Source organism: Accipiter gentilis, chromosome 24, assembly GCF_929443795.1.
Source record: "Accipiter gentilis chromosome 24, bAccGen1.1, whole genome shotgun sequence".
NCBI lineage: Eukaryota > Metazoa > Chordata > Aves > Accipitriformes > Accipitridae > Astur > Astur gentilis.
Window position 1 is genome coordinate 1799937 of NC_064903.1, and position 25115 is coordinate 1825051.

At 47.6% G+C, this 25115-nt stretch overlaps 3 protein-coding genes across 3 annotated transcripts; 2 read left to right on the forward strand and 1 right to left on the reverse strand.

Annotated features, from left to right (window-relative positions):
• The first annotated feature begins 1101 nt into the window (after positions 1-1101).
• On the forward strand, positions 1102-4816 carry LOC126050353 (uncharacterized). Its single transcript, XM_049828137.1, has 5 exons — positions 1102-1291; positions 1353-1558; positions 2858-2986; positions 4268-4405; positions 4631-4816. The coding sequence occupies exons 1-5, from the start codon at positions 1102-1104 to the stop codon at positions 4715-4717; spliced, it is 750 nt and encodes a 249-aa protein (XP_049684094.1). The 3' UTR covers positions 4718-4816.
• A 2051-nt stretch (positions 4817-6867) lies between these two features.
• Positions 6868-11639, reverse strand: LOC126050162 (glutamine amidotransferase-like class 1 domain-containing protein 3, mitochondrial). The gene is made up of 4 exons (XM_049827689.1): positions 11476-11639; positions 9246-9417; positions 8248-8449; positions 6868-7604 (listed from the first exon to the last, which is right to left on the reverse strand). The coding sequence occupies exons 1-4, from the start codon at positions 11581-11583 to the stop codon at positions 7412-7414; spliced, it is 675 nt and encodes a 224-aa protein (XP_049683646.1). The 5' UTR covers positions 11584-11639; the 3' UTR covers positions 6868-7411.
• A 3271-nt stretch (positions 11640-14910) lies between these two features.
• Positions 14911-24800, forward strand: LOC126050161 (uncharacterized). The gene is made up of 9 exons (XM_049827687.1): positions 14911-14994; positions 15766-15879; positions 17563-19248; positions 19840-19939; positions 20625-20773; positions 20945-21057; positions 21863-21952; positions 22857-22979; positions 23460-24800. Exons 1-9 carry the CDS (start codon positions 14934-14936, stop codon positions 23652-23654), a joined length of 2631 nt encoding a protein of 876 aa, XP_049683644.1. The 5' UTR covers positions 14911-14933; the 3' UTR covers positions 23655-24800.
• The last annotated feature ends 315 nt before the right edge of the window (positions 24801-25115 follow it).

The window sequence follows — 25115 nt, forward strand, 5'->3', positions numbered from 1 at the left end:
AAAGTGTCTTATTTTAAGCCATCAGAGTTGTGCAAAGAAGTATGCAAAACCACAAACAACTCCTCTGATCTTCTGACAAACAATAAAAAAATTCTTCCAGGTACTGGAAGAATTTGGGGTTTTAATTGTTCCATCTCCCACAGAGCCCTAGTTACTGAACACTTCACTCTAGAGGCAGCGGCTGCTGTAGAGTCTGTCTGTGAAGTGGTATCTGGCCGAGGTAAGAGCGAGCCGAGGGATGCCTTCTTTTTGGGGTAAGAGCGAGCCGAGGGATGCCTTCCTTTTGGGTAAGAGCGAGCCGAGGGATGCCTTCCTTTTGGGTAAGAGCAAGCCGAGGGATGCCTTCTTTTTGGGTAAGAGCGAGCCGAGGGATGCCTTCTTTTTGGGTAAGAGCGAGCCGAGGGATACCTTCCTTTTGGGTAAGAGCGAGCCGAGGGATGCCTTCTTTTTGGGTAAGAGCGAGCCGAGGGATGCCTTCTTTTTGGGTAAGAGCGAGCTGAGGGATGCCTTCTTTTTGGGTAAGAGCGAGCCGAGGGACGCCTTTTGCCGCATGTAGGAAGGAAACCAGCTCCCGTGCCCTTCTGCGGCTCCCCTCTCTTCCACTGACCCCCCCCGGTACCATCCCTCCCTGCTCGCCACCAGGACAGATTCCTCCTTTCCAGAAATCCGAACCTCTTCCCGGCTCAAAAATCTGATTTATTCCTTTGCCACCCCTCCAGTCTCCCGTGCCCCCGTGGGGTAAAGCACCCCCGTTACAGAAAACCGTACAAATGGCATTGCCTCATTTTAACACGAGGCGTACCTAGAGGGGTATGTAAGTGACAAGGGGTACACCAAAGCCTCTTGATCGTTTACTTTATCAGCCCAGGTCAATTTAATAAACGCAGGCCGTGCGATCGCTCCTTCTCGGCAGTAACGTCCGCCCGGCACGAGACCGCAGGTTCGGGGCGGGACAGCGCCGCAGGCCTCGCCACTGAGGAGGGCCTTGTCCCGCCCCCGCGCTGCGTCTCGACCAATCATCCCCCACGCTTTCCCTGAGGAGCAGGAGCGCTAGCCAATGAGAAACGTGGGTTGCGCGGAGGCCGGCCGGCTGGCTGTGGGATGGTGAGCGGGGCGGCGGGATCGGGTCGCCCTCTCCCTCCGCGCTACCCCGGGGCTCCTCAGGGCGGCCTGGAGACGGTCCCGGGCCTGGCCACGGCCCCGGGGGCTGCCCTACGGAGCGGCAGGGAGCGGCTGCTGGCCTTAACCCGAGTCTTGACCGCCTGCGACACCTCCCTCAGAAACGCCTCAGGCGGGCCGGGGCGTCGCTGAGGGAAACGGCGGGCGGTGGCTCCGTGGGCGCCGGGAGTGAGGGGTGACTGCGGCCGGTGCCGGTCACCGTCCCCCTCCCCGGACCTCTCTCCCGCAGGCTTCCAGCAGGGAGGGAGGCACCGCCGAGGGGGGCTTCCCGACGGAGGAACCAGCCCCCGCCTTCCCTGTGAGCCAAGAGGAGAGGGGAGAGCTGCGTGAGTTGTTCGGTCCTGATGGCTCGGGCCTGATCGATGTCAGCGACTTGAAGGCAAGAAGTTGTAAAAATGCAGCGTGTTGATGGGTGAAAACGAAGGGGGTGAGGTTTACTGATGCCTCGCTTGTCCTCGTTTCCCCCCATGAAGTCCCACATAGCTGCGTTGCTTCTTTCGTATTCTTCTGGGTTATGGAGAAGAAAATCTGGTCAGGAGTGAGAACCTCTGGTCACAGTGAGCTTGTAGGAGGTGGAAAGAAGTTCCACCATGCATCTAGAGGCCTACTACTTTCCTACCCTTGTTGTCAGTCTCTTCTGTCAGGTTTTCATCAGTGCAGCAAGGTAATGTTAACCTGTGCTGCTAGGGACTTTGTTTCGGCAGGCCTGAAAGAAGGCACGGTTGTGCAGCATACCCTTCATAACCCATTTCACATGTGGAAAATCATATTACTGCAATACTGCTGTTGTACTGCCGTGCCTGCAGTGGGAGTTTATAGCCGTGTGTACAGCTTGTCATTGCTGCTGCTGATTGAACTCAGCCTAAATCACCAGGGGGTTTAGGTCCTTTTTCTGTGATGCTGTGGAATAAATCTCAGGAGTCTCCTACCCTGTCTTTCTTCACAGTAACCCCCATCCTCAAGAAGTTGAGGAGGAATGACATTTTGCAGGCAAAATTCTCGTAACAACCCCTGTCCTCTAACAGTCTTTACAAACACAGAGCAAATTTCCATAGCTGAAGGGTGTTCACTCTGCTGCTCTTCAGGATGTGTTTGCACAGTCTGAGTAACACAGATCAAAAGCCTACATCCCCTCAGGCTGGTAGAAATGACACAGTTGCTTTGTGACCACAGTTGCATTTGGAACTTGAATTACTGTAGTCAAACAGAAATGACTGGCAGTAAACATAAATGTTGGAAATGGGGCTAATCATTTACAAGCACCTGATAAACGCTGCTGCGCAGCAGCGACAGAGCAATTGGCGTTTGCCACCTCTTGCTTTTGGACCACTTGCTGTGCTAACAGACCTTGCTGCCTGAAATCCGACTCATTATGCAGCCATCAGTGGTGCAAGGTTTGTGCCAACTTACTAGCCAGGTATCCTTAGGAGGGACCGAAGCCTCCCTTCTTGGCCCTTGCTGACAACTCTTACTGCTAATTTTTCATGGCCTTATACTACTGATGTTAGAGAGCTACAGAACCTTGTTCTCTAGAGACAAAATGGTGGATGAATAGCTGTTGATGAAAAGTTGGGGGGTTTTCACCATTTTCATGTACCTGCTTATATCAGACATCTTTCCCTCTTTGTTTCTGTTTGATTTGTACACCAAGACATTGTTCTGTTTTCTCTTTTGGCAGATAACCATAAGGGCTCTGGGCTGTGAATTGAGGGAAGAGGAGGTGGAGAGAATAATTTCTGAATGCAGTGAAGAAGGGTCAGGGAAGCTAACCTTTAAGTTGTTTCTGCAGATTATGACTCAGAAAATGGTATGTGAGCCCAGCTGGTCTCAAAGAAGGAAATTCCTCTTGCCTAACTTTATGATGCAGGTAGCCACAATAGATTGGATCACTCTGGTTCCCTGCAGGGGACAAACAGGAGCGTTTCAGGAGTTTTATCTGAGCTATTTTAGATATCTACCTTCACGTGAATTGTCCTTACTCCTTTTGCCTCTTTCTGTGAACTATAGAGGGAGCAGGATGGCTAGTTCAGAGACAGCTGCATCTCAGCAGCAATCTCCTTCCCATCCCAGAGTGCCCTGAGCACACACAGTGCCTAGGAGTCCCCACCTCCCTTCCTTAAACCTTTCCACATGACATGTCAGTTCTGTCTTTATAGTCACAGGGCTATTTATCTTCAATTCAAGACAGCGGTGAGCAAATGTCATACATCAGATGAACAATTCACCATCTGTAACAAAATCATTCCTCAATACCCACTGACACTGTCAGCTCCTCCTGCAGGCAGCAGCCGCTCAAGCTCATGCAGTGTCCGAAGAGCTGCTGTTCGACACCAGCTCTTTGCTTCACATTCCCTAGTCCTCATTGCCTGTCTTGAGATTCCTGTGGCTCAAAAACCTCTGTATCCTCTAGTGCCTGGCTGCATGCAGGCATAGGCCATTCCCGAAGAGCACCGGCTTGCCTGGTTCTGCCTCCCCCATCCTTCTGATTCCATTGCAAGGCTTTGTGGGGTGCCTGGGAGGTGACTGGGGCACAGCCAGCATGGTGTCAATGCGATCATAGTTGCCAGGGGTGTGTGCATGGGACCCATGCTAAGAAGGCAGCAAGGATCCCCATTTTCCCCCAGGTCAGTCAAAGCCCACACCTAACTGCAGGCTTGTGTATGCATTGCCTGTATGCAAGGTGAGTACAGGCAGTAAGAGCCAGCGTTGGCCTGGGTCACTTTTGAAATAAAATAAAGCTGTAGCCATTGGGTCATTCTTGGCAGCTGCTTCCTCCTCCAGTTGTAGTGCTAGTCCCCCTTTTCCTGACAAAGCTTGGCCAGGATATTCCAGGCCAGGTCTCTACGCTGCTCAGACAACTTCTCTTGGGGCTTTTCCTTTAATACACAGTTATATGGGGTGGGGGGAGGAAGGAAAAGGTGAAATAGCAGCAGTAGGTAACCCTCTTCTATGGCCATGGTTTCCCCAAAATTCCCCAAATGTCTTGGATTTGATTGCAAAAGTTTGCTGGCTAAAGTGCCTGACTAGGGATTGTAGGGTGGTATGATGTTGTGTTTAAACCACAGCATTTTTTCATTTCCTTGCTCAGGCGGAGCCATGTTTGAAAGAGGATATCCTGGAAGCTTTCGAGGTGTTTGATTGTGATGGCCCTGGCAAGATCTTCTTTGAGAATCTCAGGGTGATGGCTAGTGAGGTTGGGGAAGACATCATGGATGAGGAGCTGCAGGTTTGTGAAGTACAAACATATTCCTCTTGTGCTCTGCTCAGGGAGGGAGGGGAGTGTCTTACTGCAGGGAAGACTGGTTGGGGAATTGTGCTGCGTTGCTTTGCAACGGACACAATCTCTGTCGCTTGGGCCTTGCCTGACACCTTCATTGGTATTTGCACTTTGTGAGCGTCCACCCTCTCAGATCCCACCTAACCTGCTCTCTAAATCTTTGCTATCCTGCAGGAGATGATGGATGAAGCAGATGTGAATGGAGATGGGGACATGGACGAACAGGAGTTCCTACGGATTCTGATGCTGACTGACCCATAACTACAGGATTTTCTTTTTTTCTCCCACTCCCATATAAACAACTAGTTACAATGTCACTTTTCTCCAGCTTCCTTATTTCTTGTTTGTTGCCTTTCTTGGGTGTCAAAACACACCAAAATATTGTTAATGTTTCATCTTTGGGGTTGATTTTCCTGCTCCACTAGTGGAAGCAGTTTCCAGCATCCCAGCAAACAGTGTTGTTACTAGCTTTGTGTCTGTGTGGGTTGGATCTAAAGTCAGAGATTAATTCAAATTCTTCAGCCAGTCTCTGGAATTCTCCCTATTGTATTTACATACTGTAGCTTTTCAGCCTATCTGATAAATCAGTCAAAACACTTTTAATCTCAGAAAATCCTTTATAACTCTCAAAAGTTAGTGCTTATGGCGGAAACTTCTGTACCTTTCCTGAGCTCCTGCACTGTGCAAAAGACAAAAGAGTTCAAGGGCTTCAGAACAATTACTTCCTATAAGGTAATGAACAGCTTAAGCTGTGGATTCACCTTCAGAAGTAACAGTATGGGAGAAAACTGTGCCGCTTTGAGGCCTGGACTCCCATGAATTTGTGCTTCTGTCCTAATTAAATGCTGATTCAGACTGAATGTTACTCTGTGGTTGGGATACTCACCACACACAGTTCTCTACAGGGGATTATCAAAGGACCAAGGGAACAGTGGACTTTTTGTGCTAGCAAACACTTCCCTCCTTTTCCTGGCAGCTCCTGTCCCAAAACTGGCTGGTCCTTTATGTTTTGGAGGCTTTCACACCTTTGCAAAAGGTTATGGAAGGTGGCCAACAAGGTGAAAATGATTGGTAGCAGAATCAGTGGAAAAAAGTAACGCAGAAAAGAGTGTCTGGATAAGATACATTTTCCTTAGAAACCTGGGTAGAATTGCTGTATTCTGCTACTCTGGGCTCTTCTCTCACTGCCGGCTGTGTTGAACCCCTCTTTGCAGTACCACAGCGACATGTGGGTAAATTTCTTCCCTCTCTGGTCACCAGTGTCATCTCGAAGGATCTTACTGTGTTAGTGAGAGTGCAAAAATATGCCGATGTTTTGTAAAGGATGTAAAAAGCCTGAAGAGTTTGCTGAGAAGAGCCTGAGTGTCCTGGTTTCAGCTGGGATAGAGTTAACTGTCTTAAGTGAGTGAGTGAGCGGCTGCGTGGTGCTTAGTTGCTGGCTGGGGTTAAACCACGACACTGAGAAAATAGTTGCTGGATTAGAAAATGTGTCTTACGCTGAGAGAATTAAACAGCTCAGTCTGTAATGATTATATGATACTACTTGTATAATAAGAACCTATATAAGAACATACCAGCTACCATCTAAACAGCTCTTGATTCTAATGGAGACAAACCTGTCAGCATCCAGGGCCTGGAAGTAAGCTCTTCGACTACATGAGAGAAATAAAGCATGGCTTATCTTAAGTGACATTGGTTAACTGTGAGAAGGAGCTATTCAGTCAAGACTGAATCCTCTCAGCAGGCTTGCTTCAGCCCAACGTGAGCTGCTGTGCGCTTTACAGCTCCTACAGAGTGGTTCAGATTACGCAGACAAATGATTCCCTCTGTTCTTAAAAACCCGCGCCTGGCTGTTACCTGAACAACCGTGATACTGGGTTATTTTTAGCGCCTTCTGCTTGCCAGACTTTGCTATCGCCCAGCCAGTTTACAGCTTGCCATTCAGGTTTCAGCTAGATGGGTATCTTCTCTGCCCCTGTTGCAATGCAGAACTGTTGCTTCCAGGTTGTTTCTAGGAGTTTTCCTAGAGACTGGAAGGGACTGGAAATTGCCCCGCTTTCTCTGGGATGCCTAGACCTCACCCTAGACTCTTTCTGCCTAGGAGCAGTATGGAAGACTGCTTCCAAAATACTCCGTGCTATCATAGAAGGTCTTCTGTTAATACAAGGGAAGAATTTAACCTCTTGCCATTAGCCCTGGATGCTAACATTGGTTTGATTCTGCTTTTACCCATGGCGTATTCGTGCCCAAGTCTGAGTTCTGACAAATCCTAGCAAAACAAGTGGGGTTTGTTGCTGGTGACTTCCTCCTGTATTGTTTTCCCCACTCATTGGCCAACCAGTAGCACTAAAAGCATGTCCTAATCTGGAGTAAAAAGCAAAAAATGAAAGCAGAATTCAGCCCATGTAAAAAGTGTCAGGTTTTATTCAGTAGCGGAACTGTGTTCCTTCCTTTTGCCACCGGTTCATCTGCTCTGTGAGGTGGAGGTATGTGGGGAGCTTTGAAGTACTGGCAAAGATGGATGTGTAAGGAGTCCCAGAAAGGGACCGATTCCAGTTGGCACATGATGTGCACACGTCAGGTCAGCCCAGTCATGGCTGACATGACCCAGGCGCATGTCAGCTCCCCAGGAGCCTCAGCTACTCAGAACCAAAGACAGTGGCTCTATTTGAGCCCCGTGGAAACCTGAATTCTGCATGCCAGCTCGATGCCTGCCCACGCTCCCATTACTGCCAGTTTGCTGTCAGTAAGTGGTGTCTCCTCGGCAGAACTTGACAACGCTTCCATTGCTCCAGAGTTCTCCCTCCTCAGCAGCCACCAGTGGTCCAGTGGGGGGGGAGAACTCCGTCTGAGTAGCATTTTGCCTGTTGACATGTGGGTGTAAAAGGGTAAGAACATTATCCGAGGCTCAGTGCCTGCACTCCAGAGAAGATGGATTCTGTGGCTTTGTGACATTCAGGCAAGTCTGACGACTTCTTTGACCATTTTGCCGATGCCATCATAGATCTCATGAATGGGAGCATTGCACATGAAGGCGCTGGTAGTCACCAGCTTGTTCTTCACATCCACGTGAATTTCAGTGACGTGTTTGTTCACGTGCTTGCAACCAAGTTCCTTCATGGTCTCAGCAGTCTTTGCATAAGGCCATCTACAAGGAGAAAAGAGAATAAACCCTGTATGGGGAAGCTGTCATTACACAGAGCGATTTGACGAAGGCCTCGAGTGAAAAGTCTGTTGAACACAGAGAGATGGATGGTCCCTACAGAAAGCCTGCTCACCAGGATCCAAATTTTTTCCAGTCAGAGGAGTTTCTCCAAGACTACAGAACCAGGAAAACCTCCAGATTACAGTGAGTTAAAAATCTGAAGTAAAGCCAAAATAAGACCTTTATGTTCTACTATAGATGTTCCACTACTTACCTCTGCCCGCTCCAGACTTTGTGTTTAGGTTTGGGGTTTTTTTTCACCAGCTTTCTATGAGTGACATTACTTCCTAGCCCTTCCTAGCAAAAGCCATTGTAGTTCCTTCCCCACCATTGGGAGAATTCAGTCACAGCTTTCCCGTATGAGTAAGGACAGTTTCACTCCCTCCCTCTCTTAACCCTACCAAGTCTTGTGCAACCATCCTGTTCCTACCCAGAATCTGCTTAACTTTATGAGTCGGTGGTCTGGCGTCTTTCCTACCGTGGGACCAAGAGGTGCATGAGACAGGGTGCTACGTACATTGGGGAGGCATTGCTGATTCAGTGATGTCATGGTGTGATTTCATACCAGCACTCCAAGGTTACTTACTTCTCACACTCCGTGTCATGACCTACAGTCAGCTCGCAGCCTGGGAAGATTTTGGCTGCCAGCACTGGGGAAATGCAGCACAGGCCAATGGGCTTTTTGGCAGCGTGGAATGCCTTCAGGACATCCTCCACCTCTTTGGAGATGATGCAGTTCTTGCCTTGGGTGGCCCAAGTACTCAGGTTTTTAGCTACTCCAAAGCCACCTGAGAAAAGAGAAGCAGATTAGACCGGAAGATTAGTACTCAGGGCGGGATTTTTTTCAGGTATTACTTGGTAGAATGCTAAAATGGGTTTGGTGGATGGCAGCATTTGTCCAATGTTAATAAAAGATTTAAAACCGGACAAGCTGAACCTTTGTGAGCTGACTGCCAGGAGATGAGACATCAAAGCACCTTTCTTGCTTCCATACAGAACTGAAGCGGAGAGGTATCAGTGCTCTGTTGGGTACTGTGTTTCACCCATCAGTTCTTTTCTGAATTATGGTGGAACATGCTGACAAGTTTTCACTTGTCTCAATCCTTGCTCCAGGCCTAATCCACCCCCACTGAAATCACATAGTCATACTTTCACTAAAGGTAAATTGCCAGACTGACCAAGCTTTCTGCTTTTGAGCCAACCCCTTTCTGTCCCAGCCTCTTCTTCTCCTGATAAGGAGATAGGCATGTTGGTGAGGGAGGGGATAGTTTTACACCCAGAAAAAAAAAAAAAAGCTCAGTAGATGGTACAGAGGATAATTCAGTTGGCAGTTATCCATCCTCTCCTCTTGGGCTAAGCTGCTGCATTGCCGTGTCCTCTTTTAATGTAAGTCCAAGCTAGCATGCCAGTGCCAGCAGGGATGGAAGATGTCTTTCCTTCCAGTCCCTGCTTCCAGCCTGGCTTTTTCTCCAGTGGTTCTGCCCAGTTCCTCTCCAGCCCATGACTCCCATGGCATTCAAGGCATATGACATATCTAAGCTGTTCCCAGGACTTCAGGCGTGGAGACCCCGCGTGCTGTCTTACCTGGTATGATCAGGGCATCCAGCCCCTTGACATCCAGCTTAGCTAGATCCTTTATGTTGCCTCTGGCTATTCTGGCACTTTCAACCAGCACGTTGCGCTTCTCCTGAGTTGGCTGTCCCTTCACGTGGTCCACCACATGCATCTGGTCAACATCAGGAGCATAAACCTCTGCCTGGGGAGGGAGGGGAAAGGTCTATTATCCTTCAGTCATGTATCCTAAGCATGTTAAAGATCATAGGTAGTGAATGAAAATGCTTGAGTTACTTTGTTAGGAAAGAACTTTGCTGGTGAATGCAGTGACCTTCAGCCTCACCTGTGTCTGGTACCAGCATCAGGAAGGTTATTGTCATAGGGAGGAGAAAGAAAGAAAGAAAGAAAGAAAGAAAGGTCTTTTGTAGCTTCTGCACAGGAACATTTACCCTGATCTTAAAGGAATGAGGGTGGTGTTAGGTGAAAGCAAAGCAGCCAGCCCACACTCTTGTTTTGGGGCCTGAGGTGCTGAAGAGAGAGCAGGGGCTCCTTTCCTTCCTAGGAAAACGAGGTGTCCCAAAAGCCATTGGTGAAGCCATTTCTTAGAGGTTGCTACCCGCATCCCAGTCAATCACCTTCACTGGGGCAGCCCCAGCCCTGCCCCAGCTGCCCCCGCAAAGCCGGTCATCCCCTATGGCTGTTGACTACCCAGCAAGCTGCTGTCGAACCACATGCCCCCCTCAAAGACAGGACTTTGAGTTTCTTCTCCCCAGGCACTGTTTCCCCAAAGCCAGCATCTTTCTTTTTCTGGAAAACCCTTCCACTTCCTTCAGAACTGTTTCAAGCTCACATGCAGAAATTAAGAGTGGAGGGTGGCAAACAGATGGGCGATAGATTTTGGGAGTGCACAAGCTTTGCAGTTCTGGGCACCGCAATTTCAGAAGGATGTGAAGGTCCTTGAATGCATCCAGAGGAGGGCAACCAAGCTGGTGACAGGGCTGGAAGGAATGTCCTATGAGGAGCAGCTGAGGACTTTGGGCTTGTCTAGTTTGGAGAGAAGGAGGTTGAGGAGCGACTTCATTGCTCTCTGCAGTTTCCTGAGGGGGGGGACGGGGAGAGGGAGGTGCTGAGCTCTTCTCCCTGGGATCCAGGGACAGGACACGTGGGAATGGTTCAAAGCTGCACCAGGGGAGGTTTAGACTGGACATGAGGAAGCATTTCTTTACTGAGAGGGTGGTCAAACACTGGAACAGACTTCCTTCTATTCTATTCTATTCTATTCTATTCTATTCTATATTCCATTCTATTCTTTGTTTCCTTAGGCAAGGGAGGGCAGGCGGAGGAAATAACTCCTAAGTTTCCTCCACGAGAGGTCCCTGCCGATCAAGGGATGAGTGCTCCGAGCCTGACAAATCAGGGTATGGCAGGAGGGAAGAGATTGCAGCAGCTCCAGCAGAGAAGAGGCGGCAAAGTTACACACAGTGTAGAAAAGGTTTTGGACAAGTCTCAGCTTTAAACCAAACCGAGAATGCACACTTTGAAGGCTTTGGAATCGGGTGGGCTGGCTCCGCAGCACATGCACATCACCACCGTGCCTTTGTATTTAATGGAGCAATTCCGATTCCCAGGAGAACGGCTCTGACCCAGATTTGTGGGTGGCTCAGAGCTGAGGGTGATGTTACATAGGGCTTCTCCCCCTCCTCTTCCAGTCTCGCAGAGTGGCTATTGTGACTAATGGCATATTAAAGCAGCTGCTTGAGGGTCACCTTTTTTACCCCTGTTCAAGTTCAGCTCAGAAGAACTTGTCTATTTTCAATTCCAATCTTTGGGGGTTTAAAGAGATGAATGTCAAACAGCCAGAAACAATAGTAGTCTTTTAAACAGAAATAACAACGCGGAAAAGAGGAGGTGCAAGCCAAAAAGAATAGAGAATGGTTTTAGGAAAGTTTGTTTCAGAGTTTGGATACACTCAACACAGAGTACCAAGCCAATCGTCTCATACAGCAAAGCCGAGAGAGCGAAGCAGAGAGCGGGGAGTTCTCCACGCTCGCTGTAGCAGCTCCTAAGCTGTGCCGTTTGCTTTGACTCCAGTCACTTATGCTTTGCAATTACCCTAGCAGCAACGGGGAGCTTGTGATTTGTCCGGCAAGCTGCAAAGCTCCTTAGAGCCAAGTACCTTCTGCAAGAGAGAGAGATTGAAAAGCAGAGCAGGGCAAAAGGAGCCAGAGATGGAGCAGGAGCCTGCCAGGGTGCCTCTTACCTGTGCCCCCTCCCTGCTGAGATGCACCAGCACAGCAGAAGACTCATGGATCTCACTCCCGTCGTACACCCCACAGCCAGCCAGCACGACAGCCACTCTCTTCCCCATGGTCAGAACCAGAGCAGGAGGATTCCCTGGAGAGCCCCAAATTGCTGTGCATCTCTGTTCACTGCCTGGAGTCTTTTATAGCGCGATCCCTCCCCCAGGAGCAGGTGGGGCCGGGAGGGTTGGGCTGAATTGCTTACTGGCAAGAAGGTTTTATTTCCAGTGCCACAGGCAGGGCATGCAAATATTATTTGTTTCCTCAACTGACTGCTCCCTTGCAGATCTTCTTCCCAGCACGTTGTCTCCAAAGCATCCCCAGCTGACGTGACCTGTTCAACAGAGCAGCTGTGTTTTTACTTCTCAGCTATCATTTTCCATTCTATTTCAGACTAAAGTACCGAAGTCTTTGCATATAAGGTGGTATCAAAGGGAGCCTGCTCAGAGCAAGTATTCAAGCCAGGGCGTTCCTCTCTGTGCCCCTTTGTTTTTTAACCCCTACACTGGATATGCAGCCTCAGTCTTTTAGCACCAAGATTTCCTTGTCTGACCTTAAATATTCTTATCCTCATATCCCATCTCTCAAGGGCAGATGCTTTGCCCTCAAGTTGTAGTTGTTTCCTGGTCTTTGGGTTCTGAGGTTATAAATTAATAATTTGATACTTCATCAACAACACCATCTCTCCATTTGCCAGCAAAGTGGTACCAGGAATGGGCAGAGCTCTGACTTCTATAGGGGCACATGGCCACAAGATTCACAGCGCGTGACGGGGTAACTCCCTTGCTCGTGCAGAGACTTGTTCTTCCTTGTCTTTGAGATGCTCACACCTGAGAAGATGATGTACTTCTCTATTTCAGCTTTGCACTGTTGAAATAACTGTGGCCTGTTGAGGCTGTCTTGCCATTCTTCAGAGAACAAAACACTTCATGCAACATGGCTGAAGAACATATTTCAGGGGTTATTTAGAAGACATTTTCTTTGGGTCTCTTATATTTGGAAAAGACACGCAGTACATCCTGTGTATAATGAAATAGTGTTTTGGCAAGTTCATTAGTCGTAGCAGGCACGAGAAAGTTACTCATGGCTAATGCATGTGACTTCATTTATTGTGTGCATCTCTTAAAACTAGTGATATCGGGCACCACACACTCCTAGCTGCTACCTATACAAGCAGGAACAAAAAGCATGTGAGAAGGGACTTGCAGTCCAGCTAACCTAACACAGGCTTTTCCTTTCAGTTACTTTTATTACCCAGAACAGGAATTCAGCTGTAAGGTATGTGCGGGAAAGACCCAAAGCCTTTTCACTGTTGTTTGTTTGGGTATCGAAGGTATCTAACTGTGGTTTAGAAATATGTTATTCCCTCTTGCATGAAAAAAACAGCTGAATCATGCTGCAACTTGAACAGAAAATTTCTTCCTCCTTCAACTGGTTAGAGAGCAGTCCCGTTAATGATGGAACAAAGATAGCCAGAGGCTGATGATTTAAACAAACTTACTGCTTGCTGCAAGCTGCATCATTTAGCTCTGCCTGTTGCAAACTGACTGAGCTGGTTCCCCTTACTGATATAATTGTTTCGGTGTAACTGGACAAACCAGGCTCGTTCCAATGCTTGCTTCCTCATGTAATAAGACCTATGTCAATAGACATTGAACCTAAAGATCTATCTGCAATAGACATATTCTTGCTAAATAATACTTTTCAGCTGAGTTATTCCATTCTGTGTGGGAACGTCTGCACACATTACTGTAGAGACATTGGGCTTCAGTATAAACACCTTGCTTTAATCTGCATTAATATTCTAGTGAAGATGAGCATGAAGGAACCCTGTTGCCTCAAAGCTCTTGTTGAAGGGTGAACACAGTTAAAGATAACTGTCCTCCAAAGCACTGAAGAAACCAGGAAAGTTTGGGAGCCGTTACAGGGATCCAGCTGTGCAATGGAAGCATGCCATCACTCCAGCTGGCTCAGAGAGCAGGGAGAGCAAGGTACTTTAACATTACCTGTGGAGCTTGACAGTCTGGGGTTGTTCTGGATGCTGCTACGGATCTAATGCCTCTTGGATGATCCTGGAGGCCCCTGTCTTTGAGCTCCAGTCTGTGCAGCTCTAAGTCCCATTTCCAACAGCTTTTCTGTCCTCCAGCCCTGGCTGTGGAGCATGACTTATGGGGGAACATAGAGCAGGATCTGTCAAGAGCTTGTAGGGCCTCTGCAGAGTGATCCTTGACCAACCCAGTAATATTAGCGTGAAGCTCTTTACACTGTTCTGCATCTTTTTTCTTGTCAAGAGTCTGAAAGTGGAATTTGCTTTAACTGGGGCTGATGGGAACAGGAGCCGAGTCCTTCACGGGAATAGGCCCTACACTGGTCCATTGCACACAAACAAAATGATGGAGGAATGTACATAAGTGCAGGCAAGTGTTGCCCCTGTTTTCCAGCAAAGCTCTGTTAGCTCTCACAGAACAGTTCTCCGCCTAATTCCCACATGACGTGTGACCCAACATCATCCCAAGGCCAGTGTCCACTGCTTTCTGCAGCCTCTCCTCCTTGGTAAAGACCGTTATGCCACGATCACGATCATATTCTCCATGGGAAGCAGTAGGAAGCTGTGAGTAGGTCTGTCCTGTCGCCTTCGGGATACAGCAGCGATCATGGCAATGACTGATACTCGCTCGCTGCCTGCATACTTCTCCTGGAAAGCCAGCAAGGCTCCTCTAGATTTACCCTCACACTGGTGATCTCCAGACTGCACGTTTGCATTGACACCTCCCTCATAAAAAACACTTAGGAGGAGTTCCACGTGAGTGTGAGCAGAGAGGCTGGATTCGATAGATGTGGAGCGATGCATGGACAGAAGTCACCTTTAAGGGAATGGCACTGAATCTGCCCAGGGTTTGCCCAGCACAGGACAGTGGTGCCAGGCATTCATAGCTGTGACAGGGACAAGCAGCAGGACCATGGCCAGTGTTAGGAGAAATAACTGGTCCCCAAGGAGCTCCTGGGCTTGCAAAGTACTTGTTTGCTCCAGCAAGATGGATTCTTTACAAAACCTTAACTTTAACTGGTGTAATTTCCTCACTGGCAGTAGCAAAAAGGCAGTAATAGTAATAAACCCTCGGCGTTATTTTTCAAGTGTCCTTTTTAACAAGGGTTAATCAACAGTAAAATTAACAGGCCCCTGGAGGGAGCTACCAGCAGTCCATGCTGACACACAGACTGAAATTTATTGCAGCAAGGAACTCGTTTGCATTTCCTCCTGCGTGCAGAAAGGAACACTAACAGAAGATGTTTGTAGGGAAAAGGGGTGGAGAGCAGGGAGGAACGCAGGCCAGTGGAGTTGGTTTGGTTATAAAGAGCTAGGGAGGAAAGAGAGGCGGCATTTCAGCCCGCATCTGGGTCTTCAGCGGACTCTGCGATGGCAGATAGAAAAGCTGAGTCACTGCATTCCTCCATAGGGCTCTTGGGCATTTCCGCAGGTAGGGATCGAGTCTTGGCACGGGAGGATGGGGTTGGGACTAGCTTTCATGGACAACCCCCTTTTCGAAGGGGGCTAAAGAGTCTGTTTATTCTGAATCTTCTCTGCCCGGGTAAAGCTTTTAGATCCAGAGATCCCTGTGCCTATTTCAGCGGCCAAGAAAATATTTGTCTTGGCTTTAAAGTGCTGGCCTGAACTTTTGTACTTGATCCATCCTGGGTGGGAAGCAAATCAAAACTTTTTGGTAGTCATTTTCATAACTGATCTTTATTTGGATGCACTTTCCTCTCTTTTCCTTTTCTAGCTGTTTTCCCTGCAGCTCTGTTTTCTGTGTTCACTCCCTTTCATTTGCTGCTTCTTTGCATTTCATCTTTCTGAGTGCTGCCCCTTCTCATTTTTAGGCCAGTTTTCTGTAGGCACAAGACTTGTGCAGTCATCTGTAGAGTGTGCGTGCATCCGTCTGCCTTTTGTGTAATTGGAATTTGAGAGCTGATTCTTACCTTTATCTGACAACAGGGGAGCACTTTCAAACATGATTAAGTTCAAGTTTCTTAAAAGTAGGCACCCAGAAAGAGGTGAGACGTTGGACACAAATGAAGTTACACCACCACCACCACCCCCCCCAACCCAGCTCCTTAGATTTCATTATCTGCAGATCTTGTACTGTTATTTTTTATCTACTCCCTGCTTTTGCCACTCTGGTTCTCTCCTGTTTTGGGGGGGCAATGTTTACAAGCTCTTTCTTCTTTTCCATCTCCCCTGTCACACACAGGATCACTCTTGCTGGCAGTGCATTTCTACAGTGTACACAGAGCAGTCCCTCTGATCCCCAGCACAGCTCTAGGAGTCCTTCTGCTGATTTTATCGTCTCTTTTGGCGTATGCAGGTAAGACTCGGAGGGTGGCCAGCTTCAAGTCTTCCCCCTTCTATATCTTTGCACGTATTTGGTCTGCTTTGCCAACAGGTTTATACAAACCGTGGCAGCCTTGCCAGACCACTGATTCATTCTCCTAGAGGAGTATGTCAGCACAGCAGATTTTTCCTATATAGGCAACCACAGGAATCAATGTTAGTTTTGAACAAATGCTTTACCAGGATGTCTGAGAGTTTTAGTAGACTGAATACATGATTTCTCTAAAAAAAGGTTTCCAGGCTTTCTGAGAGTACTTTAGGCATCCATGGATTGAAATGGCATGTCGATGTGTAAATGCCGAGATCTACTTATCTGAGAGAAAAAAGCCACTGGTTATAAAAAAGTCCACACTTTTTAGAATGAATGTTGAGTTATTTCTCCTTTTTAAGTCAGAGTGATGAGGAAAACTTTTTAGAATGAATGTTGAGTTATTTCTCCTTTTTAAGTCAGAGCAATGAGGAAACGAAAATCCAAGATTTCATGCTGGTATTTTTTCCTCTACAAAGCAGACAGCTTGGGAGAGACACTACATATTTTAACCAATAAAACATAGGTCCACCTCTTCTTTCAGTCAGTGGTGACACAAAGCATTAGTAGAAGGCACTTAGAAGCAGCTGTATGGATGGAACCATATGGAATGGACCACTGGGCAAATGATGTTTCACAGTTGGTGGGAATTAACAGCCCCTTACCAAAGGCAGGAACTTCTGTGCTCCCTTGTTCCAAGAGATGCATACTTGTGTGATTACAGTATCTTGGGGACTCAATCTGCAGAGATCTTTCTTCCCTTCCCAACTTGAGGCTGGCTCACAAGGCTGTATCAGTCTGAGGAAGAAATGAAGCATAGGTCCATTACAAAGCTCCAGCTTGGAACGAAGCTTTCAGTTCTATCTGTGCTGATCAGTATCCTCACACCGTGAGGTGAGAAAGCATAGCAGTAAAAATAAGGTACTTTGTGGTATTGTTTGGGGGTAGTAGGTGGGTTCCATTCAATGTGAAGTGGTTTAAATCAAGGTCTTTGCCATTTTAGGGATCAAGATACTGAACAGGATAGTTCTTGAGAAGGAATGAGTTTTGCAATTGCTATGCTTCTGTCTTCTGAGAAGGCCCAATTATTTATGGGGATCCTGCAGGTTGTATGACACTTGCGGTTCAAAAATTGGACCTGACAGCTTACAGCAGGAACCCTACAAACCACCAGGCAACCCAAAAGAAAAAGGTGTCAGGACTTGATTTGCATTAATATATTAGGGTCTTGTTATTGAGTCTTGTAGGCATCGTGAGGAAGATAAGATAACGGCTTGACGAACGTCAACTTCATTAGGGCAAACTGCATGCCAGGCCTGGCACAGTACTTAGTTGAAGGATCTCAAGTAGTTCGAGCTCTCCTCAGGCATTCTGATGAACACAAAGTGTTGTGCTAATGGAGTCTTTACGGTCACGTCTACACAGTGTAATGGGGCATGGTGCAGACCTACCCAAACTTATGATAGCTCTGTCTAGCGTCATGCAGGACCAGTGCAGCTCCGTGCTAGCACAGTGGTCATGCTTCCGACACACCATGTTCCTGTAGCACAGCTGCCTGTCCTAACTACCGCTTTCCAAAACCTACTGTCTCGAAATCACAGTTCTGTGTCCACTGTCATTGTTTCACAGGAATTCGGAGAAGCCTAAGAAATGCCTCCCTGTTCTTGTCTCTCTGCCTGACCATCTCAGTGTTCTGGTGCGGCTATGGAGTGGTCTTCATCCTGGGAGGCCAAGGAGTTTTGAACGACCCTGGTGATTTCCGCAATGCCTTGGTGCCTGGCCTGGTCACGTTTACTTTGGCACTACTCATTATTGCAGTGGTGGGCTTCCTTTGCAGAGAGGTCATCCTAGCTATGATTGCTTCTGCTGTCTCACTTGCCAGTGCTCATGAAGTTGCCATGCGTTACAGCACAGCTTTCGGTTCCTCTGCCATGGCTTGCAATTACATGATTGTCTGCCTGGTTGGTGGTTATTTTGCTCTGGGAAGGATTCTGTATTTCCTAACCAAAGAGAAAATTGCCCTCCCTGGCACAGATCTGGCCAAGAAAAAGACCCACGAACAGATCCAACCCACCAGTGGCAGCATGAATCCTTTTGCAGTCACTGGTCTTATCCTGAACATGCTGTCTGCCAGTGTCTTTGGCTGTAGGCTCCTGGGCGTTACTGGCAAACTATTTATCGGTCAAGTGCCCTGGCTCTGGGCAGCTGGGATCTACCAGATTGGCATCTGCATTTTATCATACCGTGCCATGGATGTACTAATGGCTACATTCTTTGGTTTCACTTCCATCCTGAAATTTGCTGGAGGCTATTGCCTTCTGTACCCAATCTGGCAATCAGAGGAGCCGTCTTTCCCTACTCCATTCCTGGTGGTTTTCTCAATTCTCTTTGTTGTTTTAGCTCTTTTTCTCACTCTTAAGAGCCCAGTGGATGGCCTGTATTTGCTGTTTTATGTGGCCTACTGCATTGCATTAGCTTGCCGTCCCAAGGGATTTTTTGAAGGTGGACCCCAAGGCGTGGATGTGGCCATCTTTGCAGCCTCAGCCTTGATGACCCTAATTCACCTGTACAATGTGAAAGCAAGTGCCAAGATCCCAACAGGGAAGGCTGCTGTGAAGGCTCTACTTGCTCGCAGCAGTTTTCTGAAGCTTCGTGAAGGGCCAGACCTTCACGCTCCCTACCTAGGGTATTCCAAGTACGCAGATGCAGAAGTACTTGGCTATGCATGCAGTGTCCTCGCTTCTTTTGCTATAACAATGACAGGGGACCCACAGGCTCCACTTGCTACTGTTGTAATTCCATGGGTAGTGGTCGCTGGTGGGATCCTTAAGCTTCTAGGCGGCTCAGTGGCCTTTGCCAGGGGTAAAACCCTGGAGAGCAGTGCCTTCATTCTTTATGCTGTCATGTGGATCATCTGGGGCTTGACAAGATATGGTGGCCTCTATGGCACTACCAGAAGCTTCCACGCGGCGGTAGGCATCATTGCTTTCATGGTCTTCAATGGCTTCATTGTCTTCTGCACGCTCTTCTTAAACATCGCCTGGTTCTTTTACTCCCTCACTTTCTTGCTCATCGCTGTCAGCTTCTTGCTGGATGCCATCCATGCTCTTCCAGCAGGCTATGACATTGCTGCCACTCTCATCTTTGGTCTGGTCAGCTTTTACTGCTTCCTGTCTGCCCTTTTCAACAGCATCTTTGAGGGTTCCTGCTTACCCATGGGTAGACCCATTGTGCAGCTCAGTGGTGTGGGGGGAGGAATGACCAAGTGCCTTCACCTGCCTGCCAGGAAAGCTTCCTCAGTCAAGAGAATTGCAGGTAAGAGAAATACATAGCGTGTAATGTGGGGGTGGAGGGTAAATTCTGGGACGTTTTGCAGCAGAACACTATTAAAAGGACGTTGTTCCAATCCAGATGTGAAAACCATGATAATCTGATGACATTTTGACAAAGTGGGCCAAGTTACAAGAGTCATTAGAAGCTAAATACACTATGGGGGAAATAGGACTGATTCCTTGATAGGACCTGGGTTTTGCAGTGAATTGGCTGCTGTCGTCTCTCCTGTATCATATCCATCTGCTCATCCAGTCTCAGATCCATGAATCCTCCAGGCTGGGGCTACCACTGAAAGCTTTGTACAGAGAAAGCAGGGCAAATGCATGGTGCTTGCTCTCTCCACAGGGCTGAATGACTTCTGGCCCTGATGAACGTGGCCCAGAACTCTCCTAAATGCCAGATCTCCTCTTGGAGGAATGCTAGAAAATGCACTGTCAGAGGAAATGCTTTGTTAGGTGGGAAAAGGAGATACGAGCACTGAATTGGCTGTTTTGTCTGTGACAGCTCTTCCGTGAATTACAGCCCCTCACTTCTAGTCACTCAAGGGGTTCTGCCCTGTTCACATGCCAACAGATATCCTGAAGAATGGAGGGACTTGCGGCATTCCCACAGATACTGTGTATGTGCTTGTGGCAGCCTGTAATCGGCCTGATGCTGTGGAGAAAGCTCACCAGTAAGTATTTCTTTTGCTGCCCCAGTGAAGGCTCTCTTGGCTAGTCTAACGAAGCATCTAGGACTTACAGCTGCTACTGAATACTGGCTACAGCAGCCATCCAGAGCAATGAGACACATAGCTTAGCCTTCATGGGAACAACAAAGTGATGAGCCTGGGGGAGAAGATCTGATGAGGAAAGGAGACGGTTGAGCTGTAATTGCCCTCCAGGATTTCAAAGACTCCTGGCAGGTGATGGAGCCAAGTAGCTTGGATATCACAAGGAAACCCAAAGAAGTGGCAAATGGGGCAGGGGATTATTGTACATATTTAAAGGTACATATTATCACAACCAAAACACTTCTCATGTTTAACAAATGCCTCTAGCTGTGCTTTTCTAAGCAGCCGGGACCCCTCATATTGGTGGGGCTTCCTCAGATCTTGGGCAACTGGGACTTCTACCCATCACTACGCAAGAAGCTAAAACCTCGGTCTGGAGTAGACATTCCTGATTGGGACTAGTCATTAATGTCCCTTCCTGTCAGGTCATCTGTTGAACAGTCCTACTTTTACTGCAGACTGCTGACCTGGGGCAGAGCCTACACACCTTGTCTTAACTCTAGGCCTCACCAACACAATTTCCTTTTCAGCTTGAAAATAAATCCTCATCTTACTTCCAGGCTCATTTTTCTTGCCTCCTTTCCAGCTCCAAGCGCCAGGCTCAGGATCGCCCCATGTCACTCTGGATTTCTAGCCTAAAGCAACTGGAACCTGCAAAGCATCTGTTCACTCCCCTCCTCTGGGACTTCATGGAGGCTGCCTGGCCATCTCCTATTAGCTTGGTGGTTCCCAGAGGTGAGGAAATGCTCTTACTTCAAAGCTCTCTGGAGAGCTTTGGCTTTGAAACTCCAGCTTTAAGTCACATGTCCCTGCAACACCACCTGTTCCGTGGCGATATTTCTGCTAAGATCATTCTGTTCGGACTGATGTACATCCATAAGTGCCGTGCGACTCTTCCTTGTGCAGGTGAATGGGTGGACTTTCTGGGAATGAAGGACTCTGCTAAATATGTTGGTACCCCTCAGAGCATTGCCATCCGCATTCCTGACTGCTCCGTCACCACGCACCTCATCGACTTGGTGAGTGGCCAGAGGACCCTCGTCCCATCAGCACTGGTGACCGTGCCTTGCCATTCCACTGTCCAGGGAGCGGGCTTGGTGTCCGTCACTAGCACCCAGGTCCTCTGGCCTGCTGGAGGGGAGAAGGATAGTGAGAGGTTGGAGCACTCTGTCAGCCCTCTTGGCATGTCACCTCTTCTCTCTGTTTCTTTTTTCTTTCCTCAATGAAGTGAGGATCCTAGCACGTTCAGACAGGTTTGGGGAGTGAAAAGTGCTAAAATGAGTAACTCCCGCAAGAAAAATATCATTAAGAAAGGGTGGGGTATGCAGGTAGCTGGTAGCTGATTTTATTGCAGAAAAGAGGGTAAAAAGAATAACAACCAGGTCAGAAAGCCAGAAAAGATGCAATTAACAGACACTTTGTCTGATTTCCTACATAGAACACTTTTGCTGCAAGCATGGGCTTATCTGAAGACAGAATAACTTCAGAAGGTCCAGAATGCAGCCAGAGGAACTGTGACACCCTGCACGTTCCGCTCATTTCTAGGAGAGATATTCTAGGTCTTTGGCATTTGCTATTGCTGGAAAACAAAATGTTCTTTCCTGATGAACACCGGTAAACCCCAATTCAGCAGGGTGTTAGTCACTTGTACACAGATTTGGTGGGATTGTAGTTGCCTCCAGAGTAGGTGTCTCTACCTGGGTGAGTCACGCTGTGTTCTGTTTAGAGTCACAGAGACTCACAAGTGAACTTCAGAGTTCAAGTGATCTTTTTTTATACAGCAAAACCTGCTCAGAGCTTTTATTCCCATTTTTCTATCACCAGGTTGGCCCCATTGTGGTCACGTCGGCTAACCCAACAGGAGAGGCAGACACAACACACCACAACCAAGTGTATGCCAAGCTGGGGGATAAGGTAATCAGGGCTCTCTGTCTTTTCATTACAGCTGGTCCCAAAAGATGTGGGGATGGAAGAACACAACCACTTTGTTTCCAGTAGGCAAATCAATAGATGATATCAAGAATCTGCGAAAGCAGCTCATTAAAAAAATCCAAAAAGTGTCATTAAATGGACACTCCTCACGCTGGTGTCATAGTGAAAGAACAGTGTAAAATACAGAACTTGATGGGAAACCAAAATTCTTCTGATTTATACGGTATAGTCATTGCTCAATGAGTTAGTTCATCTTCCAACACAATGATATGAGCAACAAAAAAAATGCTTCTTCGCTTACAAGCAATAAAACCACTGATACATGAATGTGCCAGGGCTCCAGTAGCACTGAGCTGTCAGAACACAGGGGGTTGCCATCTAAAGCTGAAGTTGGTCTAAAACTGGTGCCAAAGCTCCAAAATATTCCTGGCTTTTAGAGCTTTCATAAGTTCTAGAAGTAAAATGGTCATGGCCATTCAAATGGCCATCTTTTATTTTACTGCTAAATCCTGAGCGTACTACATTTTGTATATTCGTGGCAGCTTATGTGAGGACAATTTTAAACAAAAGGTGGGACAAATCTTCCACCTCTAACTCCTCAAAAATCTGGTTTTCTACACATTTGCTTTGTGGATGGGACTTCTTCAAAGCTCCTCAGCTGATGTAAACCTGTCTTTGCTGTACTGCTGACCTGCAGCCCATAGAGCTCTCTCTCCTTGCGTGTATTGAATTCGTTCATTCCAAAGTCAGCCCTTAGTGTCAATACAGTGGGGTAGCAAGGAGCGGAGTTGTCTTTGATAATAATTACCGGCTGTTGAGAGGGAGAAACTGCCCTCTCTTTTCCCAAGTGCCTGAGGGGAACTTGGTGTGAACTGCTGCTCTTCAGGTAGATGCAGTTCTGTGTGATGGGCCTTCTCCAGAGAACATTGCTTCCACCGTTGTGGACTGCACCAAAATCGACAGTGGAAACATAGGATTCTTCAGAGTTGGTATCATCCCCAAGTCTCAGGTAAAATTAATCTTGATTTTATTTCGGCTCCCTTTCTCCATCTCCATTAAGTGGGTTTCAGACTGGGGGTTTCCTAGTTCCATAAAGAGGTGAATAAATCTGTGATAGCATGAGGAGTTATCATAGGATGGCGTGAAAGAGCAGAAAAACAGAGATCCATGTTGCCTGTGCCCTGCTCCTGCCTCCGGACCGTCATCGCACCTCTCTGTGCTAAGCACATTGCTGGGAATGTGCGAGGTGAGACCGATTCCTTCGCGGAAAGAGCTCTGAGATCCAAGGTCATGGACCTCCGTGGGGCAGGCTCTCCATTTACCCCTGTCCCAGAGACCTCTGAGCAGATGGAAGTGCTTAGTGTAATCCCAAGGCTGAGCCCAGACACATTGCTTGAAAAAGAATAGGGCATTATTTCAATAGCTGGAGAAGAAATTAATACTTTCCTCTAATTACTAACCCACTCAGAGCTGTGTTTGCTAATTCCAGGTGCTGCAGATACTGGAGCAGGTGCAGAAGAAACACGTGTTGGTTCCGAACAGTGGCACTTGCACCACAAAAGGCCAGGAAGAACATGGGAATCACAGCCACGCTGTGCGCAACGGGGTGGGCACGGCTGCCTCGGAAGAGACGGCGCCGGCGCAGTCCCCCAGTGATGGCTGCGAGAATCACACTCGCCTCTGACACTCCCCCCAAGGTCAAGCAGTTACGTGCTCATTAGGAAATTCTCTGCTGGAAAATGACATATAGGTCAAATTGGGGAGTGGGAGAGGTTTCCTAGCTGCAGGGGTGACTTATTCATCTTTCTATGGATACTGCTAAAATACCCCAGTGCAGAGCTGACTTGCAAACCGCAGTCACCCAGAAGTAAAATTTTCACTTACAGAGACTGCCAGCTTTCAGTGAAGATCAGACGCGATCAAAGAAAGTGTTATATTGGTGACAGACTGGCCCCAGAGTAACAGGGCTTTATTCCTTTCACTGGGAGTTAATACCTTTGGGTGGGGGCACAGAGTAACGCAAAGTGTTTTATAATTACGTGTTGGGGGAAAAACACCGCATGAAACTTGAAGTGGGAGAGGAAGAAGGGAAGATGTATTCAGGTACTGTGCTCTGGTGGATACAGTGGACTTTCTAAAATAGGTGAGGCAAAGCACGACCTCGGGAGCTGGGGCTATCTTCTGATACGGCCTCTCAAAATGGCTGTCGCAGAACCCACCACTAAAAAGAAATGCCATTATCTGAGATGCCCTTTTCTGTATTCCACAGCCAGTGTGAGGGTGGAATTACCGTTTCAATGACTCCAGTAATATCTCCTTGGAAGTGCTGGAGCATTACGGGAGACTGTCCCTTCCCATGTTATCTTAGGCAGAGTATGAATTTCAGGAGAATCATCTGCACCACGTTTGAGGATGCTAGAAGCTGGTCTCTTCCCTTATAGCATAGCTGTACACATCTCACGGTGCGCTTCCTCCAGAGTGCAGATTTAGTACAGAGTGGTAGCTGCTGACCGGGAGGAGGAGAAAAGAGCTTTCAAACCAACGTGAGGAGTTTTCCTTGGCAAAAACTGCAAGGCTGCACAGTTAGTGGCTTGTTTAGCCTCTGAAAACTGTTGATCTTATTCTTATCTGACTCAGGTGCAAGGTGCTGATTAAACTCCAGCTGAAACCAATGAATTAATTCATTGATTTCACCTGAAGTTCCGCTGGAACTTAAGCATAAACGCTGTGCAGTCAGAGGAGCTCAACCTCTATGAACTACGGCGAAATCAGGTCTTCTCAGCTTGTTCTTACAGAACTGGCTCTTTTCCTGCAGAGAAAGAAAATGCCAGATAATTAAGTTTGTTAAATAATTTTGCTGGTCTAATTACTGTATCTCTTTGGAGTTTATTAAAACTGATTTTTAGAAAGCAATAAAATATTTTCAATAAACAGTCATATGTCACACAGGACTGTGCTATCATCTGTGGCAAATACCTGGGGAAAAAACGTGGGTCAAAGGGTTATAGATTTCAGCATGCCGGCATTCCTGGCCATGCACAAAGGATCTTATGAGGGAATCAAATTGCATCACTTTCCAGGGTGGGGAATGGGCAGAAAAGAGAAGATGACTCTTAACATCAACCCCCTGGTGCCAGCTCCCTTG